At 37.3% G+C, this 19006-nt stretch overlaps 1 protein-coding gene across 1 annotated transcript in view; it reads right to left on the bottom strand.

Annotated features, from left to right (window-relative positions):
- The window catches only part of abca7 (ATP-binding cassette, sub-family A (ABC1), member 7), a 41712-nt gene that overhangs the window by 10300 nt on the left and 12406 nt on the right, over positions 1-19006 (bottom strand). The window contains exons 9-37 of the mRNA XM_079857007.1: positions 18264-18501; positions 16031-16170; positions 15619-15933; positions 14180-14385; positions 13892-14068; positions 12765-12987; positions 12416-12637; positions 12041-12245; positions 11010-11123; positions 10626-10797; positions 10344-10475; positions 9884-10023; positions 9631-9768; positions 9327-9547; positions 8069-8126; positions 7717-7919; positions 7308-7410; positions 5260-5283; positions 5002-5150; positions 4139-4263; positions 3963-4055; positions 3679-3871; positions 2936-3030; positions 2817-2849; positions 2622-2727; positions 1324-1398; positions 1070-1239; positions 385-562; positions 181-296 (exon numbers count right to left, since the gene is read on the bottom strand). Of these exons, the coding sequence (XP_079713133.1) occupies positions 181-296; positions 385-562; positions 1070-1239; positions 1324-1398; positions 2622-2727; positions 2817-2849; positions 2936-3030; positions 3679-3871; positions 3963-4055; positions 4139-4263; positions 5002-5150; positions 5260-5283; positions 7308-7410; positions 7717-7919; positions 8069-8126; positions 9327-9547; positions 9631-9768; positions 9884-10023; positions 10344-10475; positions 10626-10797; positions 11010-11123; positions 12041-12245; positions 12416-12637; positions 12765-12987; positions 13892-14068; positions 14180-14385; positions 15619-15933; positions 16031-16170; positions 18264-18501 (4364 nt within the window). The remainder of the gene's footprint in view (positions 1-180; positions 297-384; positions 563-1069; positions 1240-1323; positions 1399-2621; positions 2728-2816; positions 2850-2935; positions 3031-3678; positions 3872-3962; positions 4056-4138; positions 4264-5001; positions 5151-5259; positions 5284-7307; positions 7411-7716; positions 7920-8068; positions 8127-9326; positions 9548-9630; positions 9769-9883; positions 10024-10343; positions 10476-10625; positions 10798-11009; positions 11124-12040; positions 12246-12415; positions 12638-12764; positions 12988-13891; positions 14069-14179; positions 14386-15618; positions 15934-16030; positions 16171-18263; positions 18502-19006) is intronic.

Raw genomic sequence — 19006 nt, 5'->3', positions numbered from 1 at the left:
GTTGACCAAGGAAGTTTAACTGATTAAACTGCTAAAACAAGCTGTGGGGAGACCAGCACTCCAGATCCCATGCTGGGGACCACCAAAACAAAACATATGATATATTTATCAGCAGTGTTAGTAAGTGTACTAATGTGCTAATTGAACCAGTAAATGCCCAGTGATTTCATAATTTCTCACCCATAGAGCAAAAGAAGGAGCACCAGTGCAGGCAGATTCTTCTCAGATACATATGATTCCTGCTGGAAGCTGATGAAGATGAAGACCACCATAGCGGCTGGTACTGTATAGTTCAGCTGAAACACAAGAACACCACAAATGTGAAATCAATTTGGATAACCATTTTAAGACATTTCACAGCCATATCAAACTTGCAGAACTGACCATGTCCCAAACGTAATTGGTAGTCCAGTACAGGATTGGCTTCACTCCACTGACAAACTGCAGATGTTTTGCTTTACTCACTCGTTCCTCAATAAGGAACAGCACAAAACTGGCAGGAACAAATGACATGGCGAAAATAACACATATGGACACCAGAACGTCCACTGAGGTAGTCATTCTGCAAAGATCAGAAAGAAAAAAAGCATTGACAAATTTTTAGCTTTACTAGAGTTGCACCTTTTCCCAGGACAGTGTCATGAAAACGTAGGTACGATTTCGCTAAACAGTTGCGCTGGTTCAATGAATTCACAGTATTTCTATTTTTGTAGCTGTTTGTATCATTACCTCATTTGAATAGTTGATTTAGTCAATTGGATGTTAAATTGATGCAGACAGTGCATGCAAGCAAGGCATGCACGGGAATGGAATAATTTGTAATCCAAATTTGTGCATTTGTATACGACTGTCGCATTTTGTCCCCTAGTGGCATTAAAAGAAATAGTGTTTAAAAAATATTGGTAATTCTCACTAATCTAATAGTTTTGAATAGATTACATCACATCCGGTCTGGCGGTTGCATACAGTCTAGCGCAAAAGTTAAAATATTGAATAACTTCCTGTCTGTCGTTTGTCTGAGATTTAGTAAATTCCCCCTCAGCCCTCTCAGCAAACTAAGATTACATACAGGGCCATCTCTGTCAGCTGCTCCTTGGTGAGGTTGAGTGGGTGATTGTAGGCTGTTATTCCATATTTGCGTCTTTCCATGTCAGGTGGCAAGTTGGCACGAAGGAGACCATTGTTCATAATATTCACAAATGATGCCATGGCATGCCATCCTTTATTATTAAACCAGACCTGAGAGAGAACACATCAGAGCTGAATGAAGAGATCAGGAGACATTTGAGCTTGAGAGAGGTCTCTCACAGGTGTCTTACTCACCTTCACATTGTTTTGGCTGGTGAGTCCTATAAGGACATCTGGTAGTCTGTGAAGGAGCTGATCTAAAGAGCCATTCTGTAAAAGAACAAAAGTGCAAAACTGACAGTAATGATGCTAGGGTACTTTGGGTGTTTGCCAGAGTGTTGCTAAGATGTTCTGAATGTTTTTAGCTCCACTACTATGTGGTTGCCAGGGTGTTTTGAGTGATTCTTTTCTGTCTCAAGTAAAAAGAGCCCAGCCCTCTAGTCTCTATGACATTCTGGTTGCAAAACATGGCTCATTCAGTGGAAGTATATAGGATTTTTTTGCCCCTTTTAACAACCACTAGGTGTGTGCAATATACACCGTCTACAATAATACTGTAGTGTCACTCACTTTGCAAAAAAAAATAAAAATTTGTAAGAGTGTACACTTTTATTGCAAGATGTAGCCCGTTAGAATGCAGTTAGAATGCCTTTAAAATTCAGGATATGGGGGCAAAAAAGCCTTTGTCTTTTAAATTTATAACGTATAACATATATACAGTTAAGCAAAATTGTATGTGATGTGATGTGTAATGTGATATTTTATACACAATATAATTGCTCTACTCTAAAAAAAATCCAAACAAAGTAACAGCAGAACCATTGTGTGTCTTCGAGCTTCTTGTGTTCACAGTGGTGGTGTTTAATTTCTGAATGAATGAAGTGAATGATTCAATGACCTATTCAAAAAGACAGTCACTTGCTTTGTTCCTGAATGACTCAGCTGTTTCAATGAACCAGTTGAATGCCTCAACTCACTCATTGAAACAGCAACTTGCGGCCATCTACTGGCAATTTTAGTTTAATATTTTAAATATCATTTAAAAAAAAAAAAACATATTTAAATATAAAATTAAAAAACCATCTCATACTATTACCATATGTATACATATGTAACTGCAGTGTAGATGCGTTCATGCCACCTCTTAGCAGCAATAAACATTCTGTGTAAACACACCTAAATGCCACTTCAAATGCAGCTTCTGCGTCACCTCTGCAGAGCAAATACTGCTTTCATTTGATTGGTACCAGTCCTGTAGGGTCTTATTTTAACTGAATCTAATGATTGAATGTAAAAAATTTGGCAAAAATTAATGGGGCAAATATTGTCATTTAGTAAAAAACTTAATTTCTCTCTCTGCTGTGAACTAATCACCACGCAGAAAAACTTTAGGAGTCAGCTCTCCATGACGGGTTTAAACCAGCCAAGGTACCAGTACATAAACACACTCAACAAAATATTGTTTAAATCACCCAAAAACTTAGATGGCACACCTCTGCAATGTTGTAGCGTCTTCTAATAGCCAAAACAGACTCCTCTAGGTGATGTGGCTCATCCACAGCTTGAGAGCTTTTAGCCCCCAGGGAGAAACCTCCGTATCTGTGACGGGTGAGCAGAGAGTAAACCAACATTAAATCAAACTGAAATTACATGGTGAATGTTTGGATCTTGGATGGTAATCAACTCACCTAAATTCATTTACCCATTTTTTCGTCTTCAAACTGTATGTGAGAGACAAAAATTACACATATGTGCTGTCAAAACAATATTATAGAGTATTTGAAAAAACAATAAATGAAAATCAAACCTTTTCTTCAGAATTTGGGGATATGTTTTGATGAGGTAGTCAGAAATGTTGCGACCTGTCAAATTTTGCAGGATATCACCAGTCATTTGTTTGATCTACATAAGGAAACGGTGGAGGTGTTAGTACAAAAATGAAAATAAATAAATAAAGTAAAATAATATTAAAAAAACTGTCTATTCCATTTAAATCTGTGTTTTTGACAAGTGTTCTAATTTCTTATTTATTGATTATGTTAAAATATGATACTTACTGCTTTTTGCTTATTTATATTAAACACCTTTATTAGCAATGACAGATTATTTCTGGGAACATGCTAACTGTTTACAAAATTTGGTAAATGCTAGCATACATATCTTACAACACACTCTGCATGAAGTTACAAAACGATTTCTATTTCAAATAAATGCTGTTCTTTTGAACTTTCTATTCATCAAATCCTTAAAAATGTATCATGGTTTCCACAAAAGTTTAAGCAGGACAAAATCGATGATAATAATAAGAAAGGTGTCTTGAGCACCAGTTTCTGAAGGATCATGTGAAACTAATGAGATGTGCCATCACAGGAATAAATTACATTTGCACACATATACAAATAGAAAACAATTGTAAATTGTAGTAATATTTCACAGTATTACTGTTTTACTGTATTGTTCATCAAACAAATGCATCCTTGGTGAGCATGAGAGACTTTCAAAAACATCTTACCGACCCCAAACTTTGGAACAGTAGTGTATTTTACTGACCTGAGGAGGGGGGATTCCTCCTGCTCCCTGTGGGCATTCCGGCAGCATCCTGCGGATATTTTCAGTACTGCACTCACAGTCAGGGGACGGCTTTTCTACAGTCCAGTTGCCTTTGTGAAAGAGCTGCCACATGCTGTAAGGAATCTGGGGCCGGACAAACTTTGTTTCAGCTTCCTCTAAACACTCTGTGTCACTGAGAAAGCATAAAATAAAGCATCACGTTACATTAATTAAGCAGTATAGCCTATTTACTGTTGTTGCATTCCTAATGACAGGGATCGTACCTGCTCGGATCCATACATTTAGTACCAAACCCAGGTGGGTCTAGCAGGGCATCCAGGAGGTTCTGTATGGCTGGTTCCTGTGGGGCATCATTGCTTTATGGGAAAGAGATAATAGGTAAGAGATCTGCAGGTGACAGCAGACTTTTTCTTGAAACTCTCCATCAATGAATGAGTACCTGAAGAAGGTGAACTGTTCCCCGTAAATCCACGGCTGGAGCTCCAGGGATGGATATTTCCCAAAGGGTGGGACAATAAGACTGAAGAGTAGAGCGATAAGGACAAAAACTGCAGGAAGAACAATCTGCAAAACATGATGGCCTCATAAATCAACTGTTGTTACACAAAATGCAACATAAAGAAACAAAGAGGTCTCTTTAAATACAGTACACAAATGTGAGTGTAGGATTGTAAAGATTTTTTTGAAAGAAAATGCAGAAATACAGTAACAACACTACAATTGTGAAATATTAAAATAACTGTTTTCTATTTTATTAAAAATGTAATTTATTCCTGTGATGGCAAAGCTGATTTTTTTTCTCCGGATCACACATCTGTGTGTGTTTAAGTCCTTTTTTAGCAGGCGTTTTAGGCCTAAATGGGTTAAGTGATAAACTTTAAGTGAGTGTTGGATGGCAGAAAAGGTATTAGAATATCCAACATCAGTCTGATATGATCTGAAACTGATTTTATACTGATATCCCTTCAAGATACCTTTAAAAACCTCAGTGGAAGACAAGGAACATGTACTATGAATTACTAACTGAACTGCCAAATTACAAATTACTTAGAAATTACTGCTGTCAAAGCAGAGTAACCTGTATTATGCACTATAACACCAAGAAAATTTAAACCAGAACATTTATAAAAGTAAATAGGTTGACTTATGCAGTAAGACACAAAATGAATTCAACATTTATTTAAACAAATCTTTATTATCCATTGTCAAGGCTGTTGGTAGACTTTGGAACTGACAAAATCAGTAAAATGTGAATAATTATTAGTCGATAATTTCAAAATGATTGTATTCACAACTGTGTACCTGTGCAAAAATGCCTCTGCGACTGCGAAGAGCGTACTTCAGTCTTTTGGTGAAAAGCGCTCGAAGCTGCTGACATGTCAGCAAGCAGCCTGTGAGAGAAGCACCGCCACCCTGACCATCCCCACTCAGCGGCTCTGTCTCCTGGGCCTCTGTGTGCCAGAGAAAGACCTTCTGGTTAATGACGTCTCATTACAGCTGTTCTGACCTGCGCTACTGCCCATCAACACTAATTACAGCCTGTTTTGTTTTATTTTGTACCTTTCCTGATTGGCTGTTTCCGTACTGCCAGCGAAGCAGAGGGAAGAACAAAACAAAACAAACAAAAATATCTGTAAAATACATGTCAACCAAATCTAATCCTCAAATGTATACTTATATGCGTATAGTATGCCCAATTAGATGCAAGCTATCATCTTAGTATGCTTTGTATCTGCTGGACCAGATTTGTAGCCCACTTGCACCACCAAAATGTTCACTGGTCCCACATAAAAAAATTGTATATTCCCTATATTATTTATATGTCAGAAAAAACCCCCCGGATATTTCTTATTTAAAAAAATTAACTTTTATTTATATAAAAGTTTTAATTATTATTTTTTTTATAATTTAATGCCATACCAGCATCAAAGGCTATATTCATGGTTTTAGTTAATTGTATACAATCATTTAACAATATTATCTCAAGAAGCAAATAAAATAACAACCACAATAAAGTATTATTTATATACTATAATAACATGTATTCATATTTTGAATTACTTTTTATATCAGTTTTAGTATTTTTGTTATTACATTTGTTGTTTTAGTTTCAGTAACATTAACTCTTGACCTTAAACTTTTTTTTTCTGTTGGTTGCGAAGTTAACATTTAAAAAAAAAAATTTTCATCTAATATTTATATTTTATTTCAAATAACGATAACGTTAAGTGTGTTATTTAACAATAACAACACTGATACAAACAATTACAACAGAAAATATAGATTATTTTATACAATAATAACAGACTATAATTAAACTCCATGACAGCTATAAAACAATCAATTCACTTTAAATGGAAATATTATAAAAAATATAATTTTATAAATATATCAAATAATATAATTTGGCATATTATGGAATATGGTGATTTGTTTGTGATTTTAACCCATTTTAATTCATCACAAATCACCTATCACAGAACCCTTGCAAATTTGTCATATGTTTTCCAGCTAGATAACTATTTTGATGACATATTTAAGTCACTAAAATTTGCAACAATGTTCATACAATACATCTAACATTTACATCAAAGAAAAAAAAAACTGTATAAATTTGCAAGACATAAAATACTGTACATGTACATGAACTATGACATAAGATAGACAAGTGACAGTTCTGTTAAAAAGTCCTGCTTGTCAATAAACTCAGTTTAGCAAAGAGAGATAGATATGTAAAACAATGTAAATGATCAAATGATCATTTATGAACATACACCTGCACAACAGATGCATAGCATTGTCTAATGTATGGAAATTATGCAATGAAATGGAACACCTGCAAAGCTGTTAGTAGCAATTTTGTTTCTTTATTCATCAACACACATTCGACTTTGAATGGAATACATTAGTATGCAAAATGGGGCCAGTTGCATAAGCATAGCCTCTATGTTAAGACTGTTGCTGAATTACAAACCGCATACTAGCATACTGGTATGTGGTTCTGAATTCAGCATATGTCTTAAAGTCCCCGTGAACCGGAAGTTGCAAACGACTTTTCTCCAGTGTTATGACGTATTTCCAAGTGAAACGGAATATTGAACAGAGGGCAGGGTTTTACTTAGCGCTCCTCCTCTCAATCTCTCGCTCATAGCAGACTAACGGTTTGAGGGGAGTGGTTAAGCATTTTCAAACCAAGCCGTCAAACCACATCGTCAGAAAAAGATGCCATTCCAGACCGGAAGTAACTTTTCAGATTTTGATTAAAGATTACCATGGTAAAAATTTTTTTTTTTTTTATATTTACTTGCAAGGATTAATTGTTCACCACAAGACTAGTAATATGCGCTAACAAAGTAAATAGGGTCAATTTTGATTTCATGGGGACTTTAAGAACTAGTCTGACCAACTAGCAGTTAGTTAAGGGGTAATCAGTCTTACTTTTTGGATTCAAATCTACTTTTTTTCTGTAACTGACATAAGAAAGTTATGATCAGTCCTAAATAAAAAATTAGATGACTAACTTGTAAGATTAGTCTAAACCGTTTATGCAACCGGCCACAGATTTTATCTGTTTGGCTCAGCAGGTATGGAATGTATTTCTCATTTACCTGTGTCTCGGTCCTCAGATGGCGCCCCCTGGTGGCCTGGAGATGCTGGCGGCTCCTCAGGGTCCGCATCCACACCTGTCTCCTCGGCCACACGCAGAAAGATCTAAAATATACAGGCAGAGCTAAATATTACAGTCTGGCAAAGCCCCTTCAGCCTCCACATGACAGGAAGACGTATTAGATTACAAAAGCAGCCATGAGGATAAAGACTCTCTACTTAGTTGCTGTTTATTTTTAACTAATGTTAGAACCCACCAAGGTTTTAGAGGGATTTGCCTCTTTTGCCGTCTGAATGGGATAATGACTGGCCTTTGACGGACACATATACCACAACCTTGAGGGCTAAATCCTTTTACAGGGAGAATGTATTAGTGGGGAAAAACAAACTGGTGCTTCAGAACTGTCTCACCTCTTCTAACGTGGTGTCTGACAACCCGTAACTGACCACGCCGAACTCGCCCTGCCGTTTGTCCAGTTCGTTCAGGAAGAGGGCAAGACTGCCATCCTCTGAGGCAGCATGGGGCAAGTTGATAACCGCCTCTCTGCCAATGTCCTCCACCAGCTGAGCATCAGAGACGTACTGTTGTGCAAGAGCCATTAGGGCAGCAACATCTAAGACAGGAAGGTATCAGAGCCCTTAGATAATGCTGAGGCCTGGATTTAAAAAGCACGGCAACACTAAGAATAGACACAGCAAGGCAGCTTAGACAATATGGTAAGACGTGATGTAAACAACTCCTGTAAGGCAAAGCTGTACCCACCGAATCCATTCTCTTCACTGCCCAGTCCTGTGTCATCACTTAATGAGGATTCGCTGTCCTGAAACATATTATAAATATTATGCAGGAGAGCATTCAAAGTGGGGTTTCGTGAGGAAAAGTTTAAACTACATAACCTTAGACCTATTGCCTAAAGGCCCTGACATACTTCATGCAAAATCAAAGAACAAACTGGTGTGAAGCATTTCGTACAAAATCAGGCCAAAACCAAGTTTGTTTGGAAGTTGTTTTCGGGAGTTCAAAACAGCTTGCCAAAGTAAACTATGGAAAAGTTCTCTTCAGCTGGTAAACACATTCAAACTACTATTGGTCTGTGGCGATTACATAATGGATAGGTGTGCTCTGAGGCTCCGCCATCATTGGCATGGAAATCTTCTCCAGTTCAGTCCGTCGAGGTCAGATGCGAGTAAAAACGTGAAAATACTGCAGAGCTGCTTTGAAGCAAGCGTGCCGCACAAGCCCTGAAAAGTGAAGCCAAAACGTCTCGATCGCCCCCCCGGTGACTGGTCCTAGTATAGGTCATAAGCCCCGCCTCCCCGTGTTATTCAACGGGATGTGAGACCAACTAAACAATTCAATTACACTTCAAATATCTTTTTCCAAAGGTGGTTTCTTTCATTTGCTGTCGTTTTAATCACGCTGATGTAAGTTCAAGTGTCTGTTTCAAAAATAAGTTGGTTTTTAGTTAGTTACGTGATGCGGTGGTGTAACGTCATGATTGACAGCTGTGATTGACAGGTTCTCCGAACGAAGTAGTCACTGAAGCACCAACGGACATTTTTTCGGGATCTTCGGAGGACTGAGGAGATTGTATTTACTTTATTTTAACAAGCCTCTTGTCATACTGCAATCAATTTTTAAAAAAGTGTGCAGAATCCACTCTCCCTGAGGCGAGTGAGGGCGGAGCGTTGATTTCGCGGCTTTACTTCCTGCTCACGACTGCGCAGGTCTGGTCCCGAGATCGCTACTGCGCAGACTCAAGTTCCAATATGTCAGCGCCATATCGGGACTCTGGCGGCTTCAGTTCTCATCAATGGAAGAGAGCGAAGGGGCGTCGTCCATCTTTTTTTACAGTCTATGCTTTGAAGTAGAAACTGAAGTTGTACTTCCAAGGGGTTCAGCTGACAAAAAAGTCTGGGAAGCCTTGATATAAATGATGTGCTAAAGTCAGGGTACTCAATAGGAACTGGAATATATGCCTAACCCTCTTGGCTTCTGCTTTTCATATGGGACATCTCACCTTGCTGGCTGCAGTTGAAGGGAGTTTGCCAGTGCTGATGCTGCTTGGTGTCCTAATCATCTCTCTCTTGACCAGCGTAAGGTAGTATCCTGTACCAAGACGTGCCTTGAGGAAGAGTGGCGTTCCACAGCAGCACAGCTTTCCCTGGGAAATGATTGCAATGCGGTCACCAAGGAGATCAGCCTCGTCCATGTAATGTGTGGACAGAATGATGGTGCGGCCTGAAATTCAAAGGGTGTTAAGTCTGGTAGCTGACAGACCAGTAGATTATATTCAGTCTTCAAAAGGCAAAGCTTTAAAAGACCTTCACGATATTTGAGCAGAAGGTCCCAAATCCCACGGCGGGAGTAGGGGTCCACACCAGCTGTGGGTTCATCCAAGACCACAACCTTTGACCCACCTATGAAAGCGATTGCAACAGACAGTTTCCTTTGCATGCCACCTGTCAAGAAACACAAAATAAGCACAAATAAATGGTAGAGGTCACAGTTTAGAGAACACCATAACAGATATTGAACAAGTGAATGGCTTTGAAATGAATATATTTGTTAACCTACCCGAAAGGTTTTTAGTCTGCTCATGTCGTTTGTGTTGTAAGCCCACATCCTCCAGAAGTGAATTTGTCTCTTTCTCCACCTCCTCCATGCTAATGCCCTTCATTCGACCATAGAACCACACATGCTCCTCCACTGTCAGGCTTCAATGATATACAAGAGAACACCAATAATGTTAAAAAAATACAGTATAGAAAGTTTGAGCTTGTCTCATGTGGCAACACAAATGTTTTGCATTATGATAACAAAGAGAGTACTATGGTGGTACCATGTTAATAATGTTGGTATTATATTATATATAAAATAGTCAGTAAAAAATAATGAATTAACACAAATAACCAGTATAGGTATCAACTATAAAACAACAACAACAACAACAAACTCTCAGAGAAGAATTAACAAAGCACAAGTAAAATGATCACGGTATCACTTTTTTATAGTGATTTGTTGACTGGTGCCTTACATGTCAAAGAGGACGTTGTGCTGGGGACAAACTCCTAGAGTACTGCGGATTATGTCCATATCTGTGCGAATGTCCATTCCCTTCACGTATATCGTACCAGCAGTGGGAGGAAACAGTCCTGTTAGAATGGACCTGTGAGTCAAAACATCATGAAGTATTGAATGAGTTGCAGTAATAAGCTAATCAATTAGTTAGAGCTTGATAAAGTAAATTTAGTAAGATTTAAATTTAGTTTAAAGAACATATTACAGATTTGTACAGATTCAATTTTTGAGCTCTCACATGGTGGTTGTCTTGCCAGCTCCATTGTGACCCAGAAAAGAGGTTATTTGGCCCTCATAGAACTTCATGTTAAGGTGATTGACAGCAAGCTTGGACCCTTTTTTATAAATCTTTACTAAGTTCCTTATGGAAACTCCTAGAATCAGACTTGACGGCTCAGCTTCAATCCGATCTGTAATAAACATTGTAATTCAGAAATATTGGTAACACTTTGTTACATATGTTACATGCAGTTACTATAGTAATAACTATAAATTGTGCATAATGACATGCAACTAACCATAAACCAAACCAAGAGTATTAATCCAAATATGTTGTCCTAAAACAAATACTTAAAACTTTTGTATTACAAACGCAGTGCCACTTGTAGTTTGATGCTCTTACCATCTGTTTCCTCTATAGGTGCTGTAGGAATGGGCAACCCCACCTCTAATGGAACCCCACCCCAGTAATTCAGCTGGAAGATAAAATACCACGGTCTGGGGATCCCATACTGCCCTGTGAAACACATCCAATTATTGACATTTTTTCACACAGACTAATTCAACACAATGAGCGTGTTTACATGCACAATCATACACTTGTCATATACTATATCATATACTATGTTTATTCTGTTTGACATGTCCCAACACAGTACCATGTTATTATGAATGACCTGTTATTATGATATTACCCCACTTTTGCTTTTTAAACACCTTTACCATTGTTCTGTCAGTTCACTCAAAATCTGGCTGTGAAACAGGAATGTCTGGGGATTAAACGCAATCATTTAAATATCTTTTTCTTGCATTGTCTATTAATTTCATTTTAAGTTTTTTTTTTTAATAATGAGCTTTTTTTGATAAATTCAGATTTTTATTCTGCAAGGATGCATTAAATAGCATTAAAAAGACTTTTATAATGTTACAAAAGATTTCAAATAATATAATAATTGAAAATTCAATAATCACATTTTTATTCTCAGTAATATAAAAAATTTCAAATAAATGCTATTCTTTTGTACTTTGTATTCATTAAAGAATTCTGGGGGGGGGGGGGGTAACGGTACTGAACTCCGTATAACGGTATCCACAAAAATGGATCATGTGACACTGAGAGAGGAGTGATGGCTGCTACAAATTCAGCTTTGTCATCACAGGAATAAATTACACTTATGTATATCAATTAATGTATTATCACAATATTACTGTTTTTTGGATCAAATAAATGCAGCCTTAGTGTAGTTATGCAAATAAATGCATAAGTGACTTCTTTCAAAAACATTAAAAAATCTCACCAACCCAAAACTTAGCGTAGCGTACATCTAAACACACTCACTGATGAATCCACAAACTCATGTTAATTATCAAAGGAAGACACAGCTAGAACTGCATTTATATCATTTTGCGTTTGCTCACAGAAAGATGTTTTACCTGGAAAAACAGCTTCAATGTACCAAGTGGCCAGAGCATAGATGACAGCATCTACATACAGCATCACAATGGAGGTGGTAAAGTTGTAGCTGTCTCCCTCCATGGGGCTGGATCTCAAGTTAAACCACTGGATCCCCACACCCTGCTCTTCATACTGAGAGAAATACTCACAGCCAAAACCAAAGGCCACTGGAGACAGGAAGCTCTGCAGGGAAACAAGTCATTGCTTCAGACGTCTGAATTGCAGGGTTTGTTAGAAACAGACAGAAGTTTAAGCTGTCATTTTCTAATAATCTTCTCTGCAACTTTCAAATCTCATTCTCGTGTATATTATTATATGTGTTGTGTGAAGACGTGTAACGACTCAGCTCTCACCGCTAAGATCCTGTGTGTGCTGGTCAGATATTCTCTCCAGGCCACACACAGCACATATGGCAGGTAAAGGGTGAAGTAAATGAGTCCTCCACACGCTGCTGCCAGGTTAGCATGTGAGAAGAATGTGCTGATGAGGAAGCAAAGCATGATGGTGGCTGTAGCAAATGCAGTCAGGAAGAAGAAAACAACAGCCGGGTCACTGTAGGGTAAGATATCTCCCCACTGCAGGAGAGAGAAGAGAGACAGAGATCAAACAGGGCAGTCTTTTAACAGATGAGAGAAAATAAGATTTAAAGGGGCGTCAAATCAAAGAGCATTTTGGGATCAGGAGAGCTGTCACTTTGTTCACCTTAAGGGCGGCGATAAGGAGTCCAGCGCTGAACAGGAAGGGCAGGAAACTACTGATGAACCAGCTGAGCCACAGCATCCCAGAACTCAGGCCCATGATACGCATTGTCTCCTTCAGACGAGCTTCTTTCTCATAGACCACACCCTTTATGATCATAGCCACAGAATAGATCCACGCCAATGTCATAAACAGAGGCAAAGAACGATTCAGGACACGTATGAAACTAAAAAAAGAGAAAAAAGGTAATTGACAAGTTTCAGAAATGGAATGATTTTGGAATTTTATGACTCAATATCAAGCAAAAAGTAATAGCATTTTTCCTTACACCTTGAATACAAATACTACCATACCGTAGGGGTCAGTAAGAGTTTTTAATGTTTTTGAAAGAAGTCCTTATGCTCACCAAGGCTGTATTTTTTTTAAATAAAAAATACAGTAAAAACGCCAATACTGAGAAATATTATAACAATTTAAAATAACTGTTTTCTATTTTAATATATTTTAAAATGTAATTTATTCCTGTGATGCAAAGCTGAATTTTTAGCACCAGTACTCCAGTCTTCAGTGTCACATGATCCTATATAAATCCATTATAATATTCTGATTTTAATTATCAATATTAAAAACAGCAGTGCTGCTTAATATTTTTGTGGAAACCATAAAACATTTTTTCATGATTCTTTCATGAATAGAAAGTTGGAACAGCATTTGAAGTAGAAATTTTTAATAACATTATAAATGATTATACTGTCACTTTTGACCAATTTAATGCATCCTTGCTGAATAAAGGTATTCATTTTCTTAAAAAAAAAAAAAAAAAACTCTTACTGGCCCCAAACTTTTGAATGGTAATGTACAGTTGATTATCTTAATAATTATATTCTTTCTTTATATTAATTATTTATTCATGAATGTTCGGGGAGAAAATATGACATTTTACAGCCTCAACCAATCTTGCTTTATATGTCATAAAAAGTTAATAATAATAATAATAATATAAAATAATATTTATTAACATGAATTATAAAAAGAATGTTTAATAATAAACATACAAAAAAACGAGTGATGGAGTTATTGGTGTGCATTGTGGAATAACGTGTGGTGTGAAACAGAAGAGTGAAACTCACACATCATCAACAAAGCAGGGGTAAGGCATCTGTTGCACGTATATGCCCGTGTTTGGCTCTTTACCAGTGAGCAAATGTGTCACAGCTCTCTCAACTAAATCCTGTACGTAAATAAAACCGCCCCAGACATAGCGAAGGTCACTGAATGGTTCAGCAGCCGGGCCTGGATCCCAAAATCTGTCAAATGATAAAACATGATATCAGCTTTATTAAACAGTTGACCGTGGAAGCACTACATAACTACATTTCTCTGTAAACTTAAGTGTGTGTGTGGACATTTCAATATACTTGTCTTTGATCTTGTTTGTGCGGGTTACATCATCTATATCCATGCGGATCTTGTACTTGACATGAGGAGGCAAAGAGGATGATGAAGGGTCTGGAAGGAGGAAGACTATTCCGGCCCAAAACTGACGATCTTCCAGCAGTTCCAGGGCTCGTTCGACTAGCTCACCCTCCGTGGCCAAACCCTCAATTTTATTCAAAGAGAAGCACTGGAACAATACAGGGTATAGATAGACAACGATCAATGTTAATGCTGTGGAGTGTCTCAAATGCAAGTTATTGACAATATATGACATTAATAGCTATGAGTATAAATTGGCTGACCCAGCCTAGCTCTAAAGAATCTTAGATCCATTTATAAAGGGTCATAGGTAAAGTAGTAGTCTTTATACATAGCAATTTTATTTCAATGAATAATTTTTCAACCTAAAGTCTACGTGCCATTTGTGACATCATTCTGTTGATACACCTACATTAATTATTCATTGAAGTTGTCTATATAGTCCTTTTTCAAAGTGGAGTACTGTCTGGTTATTTATTACTGGACAATTTATGAGGTTGAAGTCAGTATTTAGTCATAATTCGTTGTATGCCAAAATTCAGTGCAAATTGTATCCACAAGCCATTAGATTCCTGAACAACACATGAAACACTAACACCCTATTATCCTCACTGACTGTTACCTTGATACAATTTTTTTTTTCATTTATGGATATTTTTGTATATTTAGTTTGTGTATATACTATATTGTATATTTTTGTTTAAGGGAGACTTGCAAAGAAAGAATTTCATTGTGTGGTCTAAACCGTGGTGTTTTTACGTGCACATAACAATAAATCTCTTGAATCTTGAATCTAGAGGAATAGCAAATAGTATAGATGGTGTAGGCAACTATTTGTAGTGGAGTGTGCATCAATAGAAGAAAAGGAGTTTGTGATGATTATATCTGTTCTAACGTTCAGCTTCTGAGAATGTGATAAATTAGTGTGCAAGGATACATATATAAACCTAAAAAATTCATGGAATTATGTGTTTCACGTGGACTCTAAAGTTGTCTCTTCCTCATAGACTTATACTAATAGTAATTCTTTACTTTAATCAAAATAACTTCCCCTCCCAATTGCAGCAACATCTCTCGTTTTCTCTGATGATGTGTTTACTGGTGCGAGGGTAGGAAAACACATCACTTAACCATTCAATCCATTCCAATGGACAAAATCCAACCCTACATCTTTTCTTGTTCAAAAAGCCTTTTCACTTGATGTACGTCACAATAGGCAAGAAAAGAATATTAAAACTTCCGTTTCATGCCGACTTTAAGGATACATACAGCACACCCTTTTCATATCCATTACTAGTGTCCTTGAACAGATACCAAGCAAAATCAGGTTTACTGGTTTAACTGGTCATAACATAAGCTGCAGATTTCCTGCTAGGCGTACCTTAGTGAGTTCTGACAGAGTGCTGAAGGTGTTGTTTAAATCCTGGTATAGATCCAACCAGGTGGGCGGCGCTCCCTTCCTACGGGGTGTATCTGGGTCAGGCGTTGAGAGGAACCGGGAAATGCGCGAGGCCGTCCAAGACGTGTTTTCCAGACGCAGGTTCACAACTACCGCCACCTCAGGCCTTCTCAGAAGATCCTGCAAAAGCCGAATTTCTACACTGCTCTCCATGAAGGTTTTGATTCTGGGACCCACTTCCAGCCACGCCTCCTGCACATCATTTAGAATCTGGAAGTCCTGAAACGTTTTGTTTACCTGGAGGAACAAGAATTTCAGGATAGCATCATAGACATTGTAATTTTGAACAACAGACATATTGCACACAGGATGAGGGAGCGGAGAGGGGCGGTACCTGTGACATGATTGTACGGGTGACTGGTGTGTCTGGTGTGTATAGCAGCTTTCCAATGAACAGTGGTTTAATACCTCGCCACACAATCCGTGAGAGAGGGTTCGACTCCAGGCTTCGAATCAAGTTTTCACAGAACGGAGCTATAAGTAAAAGTCAGACAGGATTTGTTACTCTACAAAGCTTGATAAGGTTTCAATGTCAAAACTTTTTTTTTTCGAGTTACCCCTGATGCCCAAACTGGAATGTGAATCTTTGTTAAAGATGTTAAAGGAGCCTGAAAATTACATTTGAATCGAATGTTAAATTCGATTCATAAGTTTCTAAATTCAGTTAAAATTCCCTATTATTTCCAGGGTTTCCATTACTGTGGGTCAGTAAACCAATCCAAATATTTCAATATTATCTGATAAATTCAGTTTCTTTAAGTTCTCGTATGCAAATAAATAAAATAAAAATCAGCTATATCCTAAGACCCCTTAAATGTTATCTGCTTGCCCAAATAAACAATGTAAAACTGCACTATTTTTTTCATATAGAAAAAAATGATGCGATTTTCACACAATAACAGCACTTTATTTCAGCAGCAGTGGCCACACAAGGAGTTGGCAACCTTGTGTGTGTTTGACTCGAGAATGTAATTGTAATGTCTATTGTAAGAGAGCTGTCCACTGCTCAACTGACATCCTGAGGAGAGATCAAACATGACGTGCTAAGAAATCTGTTTAGAAAAGTGTTAAAGCTCCAATATGTAGGAATTTTGTAACAAAATTTCCGAAAATAACTTGCACAGTGTGATATATTTCCTCCAGTTGTGTACTTACAATATCTCAAAAGTCTCCAAAGATTTTTTATTTCAGAGAAATTCCGATTTTAAATAACTGGCCGTCCCGGAAAAGAAATGTCGCGCCTCAGTGACGCAATGTCCGCTCTATCCTTTTTTTTCCGGTGTGGACCATGTGATAGGCTATTCCACCACACCGGATTTTTTTTTATTTTTATTTTTTTTTACTTACAACAACTTTATTGAGTTTTTTTTCTTATCACAATAAACAATAAAGACATCTGACAAAGAATAAAAAAATAATAAAATAAAAAATATGACCCACCACACCGGAATATCACATGTGCGGAAGTGGTGGTTAAAGCGTTAAAGCCATAGACTGTATGGTTATAGCTGTTATGGATCACGATTACTCTTTGGCGAGTATTGAAGTGCCAACAAAACGAAAGCGTCCATATTCGGATACACGCGGAGTCACGGACTGTGTGACAAACGGAGGAATAAAACCCGGATAAATATCGGCAGGCGTTTTCGAGATGGAGAGAGCTGCGCGAATCTTGGACTTGACAGAGACTCTGCTCTCGCGAGTGTATTGATAGACAGGTAAGACATGCAACTGTCAATAATAGCACTTATAAACAAAGTTATATTGCTCTTTGTACTTCGGTAAGGCTTTTTATCACGTGTGGTGACCGAGATTATGGCAGTACAATTAAATACAATCGGATATGTTGTTAAAAAAATATATTTAGTCATTACTTGCAAATGTTCGTTCAAATTTACTTTTAGATATTGGTTTGAACACGTTAAACAACACGCCATTAACCATAAAAACGTAAAACTGCACAACATAAACCAAACAAATCATTTGACTAATAGCTGTATGTTGTAACGGGATAATATAGCATAACATTTCACGTTCCTTGCAGTTCATTAATTATGATGACATAAAATAATACGATCAGACATACAGGTAATACAAAAACGAAATGACCTCATCCGTGATCATGATTCATTAATTCCATTTAGATACATCGCTAGATGGTGAAAACGCATTAAAAACGACATCTCCCATTGTCACCTCCTTCATAGCGTCATCAAGCTTCGCCTTTGTTATTGTTGGAAACTGCGCACTCTTGTGGTCACATACAAAAGTTACATACTGGAGCTTTAATGAGGCTTACTGATGGAACGGAGAGTAAGCGCAACCCAGTGAAAGGTAGTAAAGAGTGCAGCGTGTGTATGTGAGGGCACGAATGATGCCACACTACATCTCAATTAATTAATGCAAGTAACTAATTTAATGCTTATATACTGAATCACGTTTAATTCGATTTTTTAAATTTTAAATCAATCGTTAACCGAAACAAATGATTCACGATTCAAAAATCCATGTTTCAAGATCGATGCATATGCATTGTTACACCCCTATAAATGAGTCAAACATCTTACTGGTGCTGTTCTTATTTTCAAGGTCTGTCTCCTCTGACACGTTTCTGCCCAGGAAAGATTTGATGTCCTGATCTTCATACCAGTTGAATGAAGGGATTCTCTCTCCCCCTGCCTCTGGGTGTCCACACATGATTCTGGAGAAGGCACGAAAGCTCTCGCGTGGCAGTGCTAAACGGTTTTCAGGTGTCAGTAGCCTCATCTCTGAATTCAGCTCTGAGAAACTGGACAGAGAAGAGATCTGAGGGAGAAGAGAGAAACAGATTCATTGCTGTGATGTGAAAATGGACATCTAGCATATGTGCATTAAAAATGTATTATTTAACTATCATGAACAAAACCGGTCAAATGTTTTATGATAATTAAATCATTTTAAATAATTACGTTTTTTAATGTTTTTGAAAGAAGTCTCTTATACTTTATTTGATCAAAATTACAGTAAAAAAATAATAACAATTTAACCACTTAAAATAAACGTTTTCTAGGGTTTTCTAATTTAATATATTTTAAAATGTAATTTATTCCTGTGATGCAAAGTTGTATTTTCAGCATCTTCCTTAAGTCTTCAATGTCATATGATCCTTGAGAAATCATTCAAATTTGGGGCTCAATTATTGGTGCTGAATTATTAATAATGGATATTGTTATTGTCAATCTGAAAATGTTGCTATTTTTTGAGTATTCCAAAGAACAGCTTGATTTTGAAATAGATCTTATCTCTTGTAACATCATAAATGTCTTTACTG

The sequence above is a fragment of the Squalius cephalus genome (assembly GCF_949319135.1).
Source record: "Squalius cephalus genome assembly, chromosome: 22".
NCBI classification, from domain to species: Eukaryota; Metazoa; Chordata; class Actinopteri; order Cypriniformes; family Leuciscidae; genus Squalius; species Squalius cephalus.
The sequence above is the reverse complement of the archived record's forward strand: the minus strand, read 5'-3'. Positions and strand labels throughout refer to the sequence as shown.